The following is an 11,437-nucleotide window of genomic DNA, read 5'->3' on the forward strand; positions in this document are numbered from 1 at the left end:
TTCAACTTCAACTTATTTCCTAGGTAACTTAAAAATGTTTAAGTATTTTTTTATTTTATTTTATTTTATTTTAATTAACAAAAGCCGTTTTTAATAGTTTTATTTAACAATTGCAACACTGTTGCTTAGAACTTTGAAAATAGTAACTTTTTGCAATTCTGTTTGGTGCCACCAGTGGCGTAAAAATACACTACACACCTAAAAGTAAGACTCCAAAAGGGGGTTTTCACAGTCGTGTGTGTGTGTGTGCGTGCATGCGTGTGAAGAACATTTTCTGGATCGTACAGGTTCCAAGGATGTTAAAGGTTCTTCATGGAACCACAGAGGCCAATAAAGAACCTTTAGTTTTAAGTGTCACTAAACTAAAGAAAAAAATAAGACCAAATGAGCCGATAATGGTAACAAACAGAAGTTTAGTCTTCCAGACTCTATCAGATCATAATCTCTCTTTCCAGGTCCGGCGTGTGTCGCAGGAGGTTTTGTACACTCATAATGAGAACATCTCTCTGGACATGTCTCTGTCTCATCTGCTGGTGGAGTGGGGTCAGTGGATCGATCATGACCTGACCTTGACCCCTCAGAGCCCCAGCACCGCGGCCTTTAAGACCGGAGCGGACTGCACACGCACCTGCAGCAGAGACACGCCATGTTTCCCGATACAGGTGCGTGTTACACCCTGAAAAACAGGGCCGGATTTACGCATAGGTATTCTAGGCACGTGCCTATGCTTGCTCGTCCAGGGGGGGCCCAAACACAATGAAGAGATATATAATATTTTTCTTATACTATGGGATATCTACAACAGTAAAAGAACCAAAACCCCAGAAAACATTGAGCAAATAAATATAACAAACAATAGGGTAAAAATGTCAAACTATTTCCACGTCTTCCACCTTTTTTATGTATGGAAATCACGCTTTCCTCCGATTCTCTTTCACAGACACAGACGCGGACAGAAAGTTGTCGTCAACGCTGCCCCGCAAATTTATCAATGAAATAGTTTCGCAGCTGAAAAGCTACATGACATTTCTCAGTAGCGAGGTTCTTGAAGCAGTTTAACTTAAAGATTCACTATTAGTAGATGCTGCTGCTGGACACTGCTGAGAGACGCACAGACGCAGGTATTCACACGTGCTTAATAGAGGTTCTTGAAGCAGTTTAACTTAAAGATTCACTATTAGTAGATGCTGCTGCTATTAGAGACGCACAGACGCAGGTATTCACACGTGCTTAATATCTCTCTCTCTCTCTCTCTCTCTCTCTCTCTCTCTCTCATAACTGCATTAGACAGCATTAATAACTGCATTAGCCTGCATATCAATGGCTCAAGCCTCTAAAATTAAATTTAGGAATTTTCAATGGAAGGTTTGGGATGAAGTGCGTAAAAAAATAGTCACTACGGAAACGTGTCAAATGTCTTGAAACAAATAATCTGAACAATGTCTTGATGTGTGGTTGTGACTCCTGGCCGTTAAAATTATTAGAGAAATAACTCCCGAAGTGGTACGCCGCCACGCCTATTAATGGAAATTAATCAAACAAATTAAGAACTACATTCGATTCGATTTTTATTGACTGAACGCAAGCACTTATTGCGATAGAAAACACTGTAACGGTTTCCACTGATTAAGAAATATTTTTGTTTGCTTGGGTGGTAATATTAGGACTATTATATTAACAGGGAAGGGGGGCCCAAACATTAGTTTTGCCTATGTCACAAAAAGAGGTAAATCCGGCCCTGATGAAAACAGATGCCAGATCGTACACACTCTGAACATCTGTCTCTTTTTCTTTGCGTTCAGATCCCTCTGTCTGACCCTCGCACTGGGACTCAAAGCTGCATGCCGTTTTTCCGCTCTGCTCCCAGCTGTACGGTTTCACTCGGTCACCGGGAGCAGCTGAACGCCATCACGGCATTCGTGGATGCCAATATGGTGTACGGGAGCTCGGATGGGCTGGCTGCCACCCTGCGAAACCTCTCGTCCCCTCTCGGCCTGCTCGCCGTCAACGAGCTCCACTCAGACCAAGGGCTCGGCTTCATGCCCTTCCTGAGCCGCACGCAGCTGAACCTGGATCCCTGCGGCCCACGAGAGCAGATCGACCCCATCCCGCTACCAGAGACAGTGCAAAGACTCAACACATCCTTGGGGAATAGATCGTTCTGTTTCCAAGCAGGTTGTAGGCAGTATTCGTTGTGAGCATTCGCAACCCATTTTGCTTCCATAATCACTTTAAATACTTGTGTCACTTTCACAACCCTTGCTTTTTGTCTTATACGCCATTCAAACAAACCATCCACATTGAAATCAGTGGGTTTTCAGCATCCTCTGATACAGCAGAAACTCTAGTACGAAACGTACTAATGTAAAATTCTTAAATAATCAAACTGTAATGATAGTATTACTAGCTGTTTAAGTTGGTTTGTTTATTTATCTTCATGCAATTTATTTACCTCCCTCAATTTCAGTTAAATTCAGTTTGCTGTATTAGTCTGACAAAAGCATGTGTATTTATATTGCTAAAGCATTTGTATACAATGACAAATGGTATATTATAATACATACTACATATGATGAGAAATGGTGCAAAATAGATAAATAAAAGTAAAACATTTCAAAGCAAGTAAATATTATTATTGGTTTCATTATTAAATCAATAAATTAAATAATTCAAATAATTACAAAAATTATTGCAATTAAATAATGTAAAAATTACAATTAAATTAAGTTCTAGAGCAATAATAAATAAGTTTGTGTATAAGTGTTTTGTCTAGAACCACTGTAGTCATAACTAATTGCCTCAATGAGATTTATAAAGCTTTAAACAACAAAAAAAATACTACGTGCAATAAGAAGTGGTGCATATTAGGTAAAAAAGTGAAATAACACTTTCAAAAAAATTAAGTAAATGTTGTTATTTAAATAGTTAAAATAAATACACAACAAATAAATAATGCAATTAATCCTATTTTATTTATTTATTTTGTTGCTGATTTATAATATTGCTGATATTGCTAATATTTTTTATTTAATGTTGACTTTAAAGGTATTAAAGATACAACACCCTATAAAGGAAAATAAATCAATATTTGTGTCGTTTTATGTGTAAGCTAGGCCTTCACCCTGATGCTTTCTGATTTAAACTGGCCAGTTGATGTGCTGTTTTTGTGGGCGTGTCTCAGGTGACTCTCGGGCCAATGAGCACTTGGGTATGATCGCTCTGCACACGCTCTTTCTGAGAGAACACAACCGATTGGCTGAGGAGCTTCACAAGCTCAACCCTCACTGGAGCCCAGACACGCTGTACCAGGAGGCCAGGAAAATACTGGGCGCAGTCCACCAGGTGAGGAGATAAAAAGTGACACCAAAAGTAATAAAATAAAGCAATTTGCCCCGTGAAGCCGTAGTTTACAGTGAATTTATAACAGCTAAGAGGCGTTGTTACGTAGTACGACATGAAGCGGAGTAAACTCCCTTAGCTGTTATAAATTCACTGTAAAGCACGGCTTCACGGGGCTTATTGCTTTTATAAAACGGTTATTCCATATACGTAGTAAGGTTTCACAAAATAAAACAGAGCAAATAAAGTGTAATGATATTAATAAAAACAGTATTCTTCCACCAAACAATGTAGCTCCTCAGAAACAGTTGTGGTTGCTACAAAGTAGCTGCAGAGCAGCACACAGACGTAAACAAAGGTGTATGTTTGTAGAGTAATTTACAACAGCTTCGCCAATCAGAATCAAGGACCGGAACTATCTGTTTTATAAGCTTACTGTATTTATGCATGTCTCTGACTTGCTGAATCTTGTTTGGAAGATCTTGACATGGGATCACTACTTGCCCCGCGTCCTGGGACGCAGTGCTAACCTGGCCCTCATGCCCCCGTACAAAGGTTACGACCCCGCCGCTGACCCCAGCATCTCCAACATTTTCTCCACCGCTGCCTTTCGGTTTGCACATGTGACCGTGCATCCGGTGGTGAACCGCCTCGGACCCGATTACCGGTTGAGCCCTGAGCACCCGGCTCTGCCGTTACACCACTCTTTGTTTGCATCCTGGAGGGTTGTGCAAGAGGGTTTGTTTCACACACACACACACACACACACTTGAGGCAAGACACCACAGGTGAATAGAGTAAGAAATTACGCAAATAAAATCATCATACTTCCCCTGTTGATTAATCTCAGTCCTTTAAGACAACCGTTTTGTACTACAAGTTCTCCGAAATGTTTAAATATCCAAATGAAGCATTGTTTAATTAAATGTGCACTTATTTGCATACATTTCCAGAACATAAATCTCAACATTAGATAAAGCCAGGGTCAATTGTTGTTTCATTTTGTTGGCATATAAGCTTTTTACAGATGGATTTTAGATTTCTCTTTTTATCTATCGGAAGATACTGTCAACAGCACAAACAAATAAACAAATAAAATAAAATGTTAAATATATAAATTTGGTGAATGATATATGAACAAATCCCTCTGTAATAACCTCCACAAGATAGATAGAAATAAATGTTTGGTGTATAAACTAACAAATTTGAGTTTATATCTTTCATTTATATCTTTATAGCCACAGAATAAATCATAAAAAAGTAATTGACTTTATCTCGCAATTCTAACTTTTTCTTGCCATTGCGAGTTAATATCTCATATTTCTGATGAATTCAGAATTGTGAGAAAAAAAGTCCGAATTGTGAGATAAAAAGTTGCTATTCGTATTCCATGGCGGAAATGGGTTTCCATAAATTTCTGGCCCAGTGCATGCGAAAAAAACTATTCAAAATCCAGTGAATTAAGCTACAAACTCGATCATAAAGTACAATGTTTCCATCTGACATGTATTTTGAGCTGCAGCTCGTTATATATTAATGGAGTGTTTCACTAGTTCGCAGTAAACTATAGTTTCCAAAGTCGGACATTGCTTGTTATGATTTTCAAGGGTGTAGAGTTAAGTAGAGTCACAATGACATGTCCCTACCAATATCCAGCGACTACTAAATTGTCCCTAGCAGTAATATTGATCAAACAATTCAATGTCTGTTGTCTGCCGTTATGTCCCCACCAATGCCAAAATCAAACCTGCACCCTTGAATAAACTTCAAGAAAACAGCCTTTAAAGATATGTATTATAATTGAAATGTACATAAAGTGCTATAAAAACAAACACTTACATTTGTATTTCGGATGTTTTCTTTCCCCCTAGTCTGAAAGACGACATATGTTTTATGGAAGCAAAAAGGCCAAAATCTCAAAACTGACCAGTGCATGAAAACAATGTCTTTTCCTGTAGTATCTTGTCTTAATATTCATTATTTTGCATGCTAATTTACTCGCATACTCGATGAATGTTTGTCTGTGTGTAGGTGGCATCGATCCTGTGCTGCGTGGCTTGCTGTTGTCCCCGGCTAAACTGCAGACAGCAGATCAGATGATGGTGGAGGAACTGACCGAGAGGCTCTTCCAGGCTCAGGGAGGGCTGCCGCTGGACCTGGCCGCGTTAAACCTGCAGAGGGGACGAGATCACGGCCTACAAGGTGCCAGTCAGCAGATATGCTTTATTATGTTTTTTTTTTTTTAGCATATTTTTATGTTTTTTAAGGCAGCTCACTTATTTATTTATTTTCTTTACTGGTAAAGATTCAGTTATAACCTATATAACAAAAAAACTGCAACTTGTAACAAAAAATAAAAATAATAACATGACAATTTATTTATTTATTTGAAACTTGCAAGCCATTTTTTGTTTATTTGATTGTTAATATTTTTTATGTTTATGAAGGCAGCTCACTTATTTATTAATTTTTTTCTTTATTGGTAAAGATAAGCATATTATCTTTATATATTATCTTAAGCATATTAAACTTATAACAAAAAAATGGCAAATTACAACAAAAAATAAAAATAATAACATGACAATTTATTTATTTATCTATTTATTTATTTGAAACTTGCAATCCATTTTTTGTTTATTTGATTATTAATTTTGTTTATGTTTATGAAGGCAGCTTGCTTACTGTTTGTTTTATAAACACCTACAGTGTTTCATCTTTTTTTCTTTATTAGGAAAGATTCAGTTACAACTTATTAAAACTCCTGTCATGTTTGCACTTAGAAAAATATAAAAATGTGCAAACAAAAAACAATGTTTAAAACTTAAACATAAGAAGATAAATATCTACATCATTTAAAAAATATTTATTTTATTTACTTACTTGCTTTGATCTAATGTCAAACTCATAAATGAGTTTCCTGACATTATCTCTCTCCTTATTTAGAACGGTTTACTTATAGTTTGCTAATTTTATTTCCTAATATTGTGCTAATTTTACTTTACCTTTACCTTAACCTGAGAATGTCACGCTAGAGTTTTAACCTAAAAATATTACAATAATAACTTGACATTATTTATTTTTCAAATTACAAACCATGAATATCATGAATGAAATGCTTAATAATATTTAATAATAATGAAAGTATTTATTTCACTCTCTCTGCAGGTTACAGTGCGTGGCGGGAGCTCTGCGGTCTCTTTGCGCCTGCGGATGAGTCTGATTTAGCAGGCATTCTGGGAAATGTAGTTCTGGCCAGGAAGCTGCTGCATCTCTATGGAACAATTAAGAACATAGACGTGTGGGTCGGGGCCATTTCAGAGCCGGCTCTGCCTGGGGGCCGCGTGGGGCCCCTGCTGGCCTGCCTGATCGCCAAACAGTTCAAAGCGCTCCGAGACGGTGACAGGTAATGTGATTCACTTCCTTTTATTATTATTTAGTTTGAGACAGTGTTGAGTTATTTCAATGTGGCATGATATGAAGTACATAATTAAATGTGGTTTAGGTTCTGGTGGCAGAATGAAGGTGTGTTCAGCTCGGCTCAGAGAGACGCTCTGCGCACCACATCTCTGTCCCGCATCATCTGTGACAACACACACATCCGGCTGGTGCCCTTTGACCCCTTCGCGCACACACTCCACCCCGACGACCTGCTACCCTGCACACGCATCGGCCACATGAACCTCTCAGCGTGGAGAGAGACAGACACCGGTATTAGCGACCGAACGAATGAAAACAATCATATAATCCTTTTATCTTATGTGGGTTATTCATATTGTCCCAATATTTGGGTGTCATTTTCAGACCCGGTGTGTGGCGCGGTCCCGCGGTTGAATCTGGGTTTCTCTGTGCTGTGTGAATCTGCGGTGATGTATCAGTGTCCTACTGGATACCTGCTCCAGGGAGCCACACAAATCACCTGTGACCCCAACACCCACCAGTGGACCCCACAAACGCCCACATGCCAAGGTTAAATAAAAAAAAAATTTTTTTTTAAATATTAAAATAATACATTAAGTATTACATAATAAATGTAAAATACCATTAGATTAGATATTAAATTGCATAGTAAATATTAATTATACAGTAGTAATAAATTAATATTAAATATTTAAAATCAAATCAAATTTAATTAAATATTAAATTAATTTGGGAAATTGAGTGATCTATCTGACACCCAGTTTATAAAAACAATATTTTTATTGGTTATATCAATTATTGCTGAATATTCGACTTATTTGTTTTCGATATTTGAACATTTATGTACATTTTTATATTAAATATTACATGTAAATAACATTAAAGATTAATGACACAATATTAAACAACTAATATTAAATATTGAATACAATTAAAGATTCAAGTCGAATTAAGTATTCAATTAAATTTGGAAATTGACTGGTCCATCAGACACCCGATTTATTAAAACAATGTTTTTTGGGGGGTTATTTTAAATATTGATGAATGTTCCACTTATTTCTTTTGAACATTCATGTACATTTTTAAACTAAACTAAATAATAAATATCAAATATTACATCAAATATTAAATGTAAAATAAATTAGATTAAATATAAAATGTATTAGTAAATATTAATGATAATATTAAACAATTAAATATTAAATTTATTAATTTAAATATTTATTAGTAAATAAATAAAGTATAGAACTATGCATTTATGTTTTGTTTTAAATACTGATGAATGTTCCATTCAAATAAAATAAAATAAATAGAATTAAATACTACATATAAAATAACATTATATTAAATTAAATGGTAGAAACCTTTAAACACAAATATAAACACCACTTTAAGAGCACAAGTAGATGCAGTCAAAAAACAGCTTGCTGCAACATTAATGAAAAAATATCAAACCGTTAATATTAATTATTATATAAAATGAAGTATTAAATAAGATCAGGACAAATTAATTTAAATGAAATTTACTGATCCATCTGACACCCAATTTATTAAAAATGCGTTCATTGATATTTTCAGATATTGATGAATGTTCCACTCATCCGTCCGTCTGCCCTCCACACCTGCAGTGCTTGAACACACCTGGAGGTCACACCTGCACAGGTGAGCAGTCACCAGCAGCTTCCTCAATCCATGGCATATTAATCGCATAAATAAATGAGCGATTATTTGTTGCATATACAGAACCTGCAGCTCCGCCCCTTTCCGCCTCCTCCATTGTTGCATCAGTGGTGTCAGTCCTAGGGGGCGTGGCTTTGATAGTGCTCTTCCTCGCCTGCTACCAAAGGTGTGTTACAATCTCCACTTCAGGCTGCTGTTTTGTATGAGTAAACGTACAATACTTATAGCACGAATGTCAATCCTGCAGATTGTTCCTTCGGAAAGCCGAGCCGGTGAAGGTGGAATGCTGTCGGAGAAGCTGAGATGGATTCAAGGGGAAACTGGTTTGGAAAACGTGCAGATTTTGGTCCTAGATGGTCTGTGTTTACATGTTTCATAACCACAGTCTCATTTCACACCGCTCGACCGGAAACACCGGACGGAAACACATTAATGAAACGTGTGTGAACATGAATGAAAGCATTTTTAACATTTCTCCCAGTGTTCTCGCGCTTCAGAAAAGCATTTATTTGTGATAAATGTGCTGTCGGCTCAAAAATCATGTACAAAAATCCTTGCCATAATACTTTAGCCTTGTTAGCCTAAAAGGTCAGTAAGATTATTATTATTTTTTTTTTAAAGAAATTAATATTTTTCTTCAGCGAGGATGCATTAAATGTATCAAAAGTGAGAGTAAAGACATGATATAATCTTACAAAAGATTTCAATTTCAAATTAATGCTGTTCTTTTGAACTTTCCATTCATCAAAGAATCCTGAAAAAAAAGTTTCCACAGAAATATTGTGCAACACAACTGTTTTCAACATTGATAATAATAATAATGTTTCTCGAGCAGCAGATCAGCATATTATACTGATTTCTGAAGATCATGTGACACTGAAGACTGGAGGAATGATGCTGAAAATACAGCTTTGATCACAGAAATACATTACAGTTTAACACATATTCACACAGAAAACTGTTACTTCAAATTATTATAATATTTCACAAATGTACTGTTTTTAACTGTATTTATAATCAAATAAAAGCAGCCTTGGTGAGCAGAAGAGGCTTCTATAATCTTACCAACCTCAAACTTTTGAATGATAGTGTACATGTTTGTAGCATAATATTAATATTTGTTCATAGACATCTTATTAGTTATTTTCTATATGTTTTGTCTCGTGCTTAACTTGTTTTGCTGCTCAAAATTAGGTGCCGCATGTTCATATATATGAATTTATGCTTAGCCAATAGAATCCAAGATTGTGCTGTGACATCACATATGTATATATATATATATAAATGTATATATATATATGTGTGTGTGTGTATTATACATTTAAATAAGCTTTGACATTGACATTTTGTAAAATAATTATAAATGCACTACTGAAACGATCCTGAAATGTCAGACCATGTGGGTGATTTTTGAGTGTTTTTACAGGATTTTCTTATTAAATAAATATATATATATATTCCAAAATATATAACTGACGGTATGTATGTTTGTACATTCATACATAAATTATTATGAACAAAGCACACAGTTCTTACATGATGCTATATAGTTATTTTTGGAAAAAGTATTCATTATTCACAAAACAAAACTGAGTCACAAATGTATTCTGAAGATGCTTTTAATGGAGTTTAAAAGTCATTTTTAACATGAAGAAGCTGTTTAACTAAAGCAAACAGACCTGAGGGTAGACGTCATATTTAATGCGTCACGAATGAAAACAAGGCTGACAAATTTAACAATATATTTCCAAAACATTTCCAGTTGAAAAAAGACAAAACCACCTATTGATGACATGTTTTCACTCACATCAAATTAAATATGATGACAGTCCATCAAAAGCGAGTTCTACACTGTAAACACTGTATTCGTGCCGTAAGACAGCGATTGTCAGTCATGCAACAGTTATTATTTATAATACGGGGTGTGATGCATCATGGTACAAGGACCATAACTTGTGTTCGATGGTTTAGCATCCATAACATAAGTGCTGGTGGTGACAGAAAGAGACTCACATGGCACTTCTCTTGACACTTGCATAGAAAAGATGTCTGGAGGATTGTCCATTCAAAGCTGTAAAGCATTAATGTGCACAGAAATCACTGGTGCACAAAGCATGCTGGGAAACAACGCGCCTTAGTGTGGTGTATGTGTATTGCACATGATGGTGCAGTGCCTTCAGATGAAGTTCTAGCACTGCTTTAGAACTGATTCTATTGTTGGAATTACCGTAATTATGAGTTTCCAACTAGTAAGCATTCACATCTTTGTCAAACTGGTAATGAACTGGTTTTAAAAGATTTGGAAGAACCTACAGGACGTTGGAATATCAACCTTTTTATGTTCCGACTAAGAGCGGAAACAACGTAAGACTTCTTCAAATACAAATCTTTCTAGAATTCAAAAAACGTAAAATGTGTGGCAATATTTTTCTGAACTGAGGAACACTAGATTTGAGGGTTCAAGCTATGAACTCTGCCATCATGTGTTTAATGGATGACTCTGAATTTCTCTGCAAATGGCAAGTTAAATGTCAGTATGGAAGCTTATTTCTGCCACGGAATAAACTAATTGTGATTGTAATTGTGTTTATGTCTCACGATTCAAACTTTTTCCCTCACAATTCTGAGAACATTCTGAGACATAAACACTCAAATGCAAGATGTAAAACTGAGAAGAAAAGTCAAAATTGTGGGATATAAACTTGAGAATTGTGAGATAAAAAGTCAGTTAGCTTTTTAATTTTTCTATCGTGTGGCAAAAACAGATACATTTTATTCTGAGAGAAAGTCAGATGTAAATCAGAATTCCAAAACCAACAACATAAAAATCAGATTTTCAAGATGTAAATTCAGAATTCTGAGGGGAATTCCAAAAAAAAAAAAAAATTTGAATTCTGAGAGAGAAAAAGTGAACCGTGAGATGTAAGCTCGCAATGAGAAAAAAACTTTTAAAAAAAGTCTAAATAAGCCTCCACGTGTTGGAGATTTTTTTACCGGTAAA

At 35.7% G+C, this 11,437-nt stretch overlaps 2 protein-coding genes across 3 annotated transcripts; both read left to right on the top strand.

The window, feature by feature from the left end:
- Positions 1-395: 395 nt before the first annotated feature.
- On the top strand, positions 396-7,205 carry epx (eosinophil peroxidase; the record flags this gene model as incomplete). The annotated part of the gene is made up of 8 exons (XM_016258737.1): positions 396-662; positions 1,803-2,175; positions 3,182-3,342; positions 3,819-4,077; positions 5,371-5,541; positions 6,505-6,742; positions 6,842-7,047; positions 7,141-7,205. Coding segments are annotated over exons 1-8 (1,740 nt in total), but the record flags the coding sequence as incomplete, so codon positions are not given.
- LOC107572322 (thyroid peroxidase-like) lies at positions 7,173-8,919 on the top strand. Of its 2 annotated transcripts, none has more exons than XM_016258748.1 (4): positions 7,173-7,305; positions 8,335-8,418; positions 8,500-8,606; positions 8,684-8,919. In XM_016258748.1, exons 1-4 carry the CDS (start codon positions 7,206-7,208, stop codon positions 8,813-8,815), a joined length of 423 nt encoding a protein of 140 aa, XP_016114234.1. In that variant the 5' UTR covers positions 7,173-7,205; the 3' UTR covers positions 8,816-8,919. The 2 variants fall into 2 exon arrangements, with proteins under 2 accessions (XP_016114234.1, XP_016114235.1); XM_016258749.1 differs by having other exon boundaries at positions 8,500-8,602.
- Positions 8,920-11,437: the final 2,518 nt, after the last annotated feature.

Source organism: Sinocyclocheilus grahami, unplaced genomic scaffold (genome assembly GCF_001515645.1).
Source record: "Sinocyclocheilus grahami isolate Dianchi unplaced genomic scaffold, SAMN03320097.WGS_v1.1 scaffold1735.1, whole genome shotgun sequence".
Lineage (NCBI taxonomy): Eukaryota > Metazoa > Chordata > Actinopteri > Cypriniformes > Cyprinidae > Sinocyclocheilus > Sinocyclocheilus grahami.

What these genes read in the sequence shown, in the direction of transcription:
- LOC107572322 (XM_016258748.1), top strand. Translation starts at nt 7,206, where the DNA reads ATGTATCAGTGTCCTACTGGATACCTGCTCCAGGGAGCCACACAAATC. An exon ending in TGGAGGTCACACCTGCACAG is followed by an intron (nt 8,419 to 8,499) that starts GTGAGCAGTCAC and finishes TTGCATATACAG; the next exon opens with AACCTGCAGCTCCGCCCCTT. An exon ending in TCGCCTGCTACCAAAGGTGT is followed by an intron (nt 8,607 to 8,683) that starts GTTACAATCTCC and finishes TCAATCCTGCAG; the next exon opens with ATTGTTCCTTCGGAAAGCCG.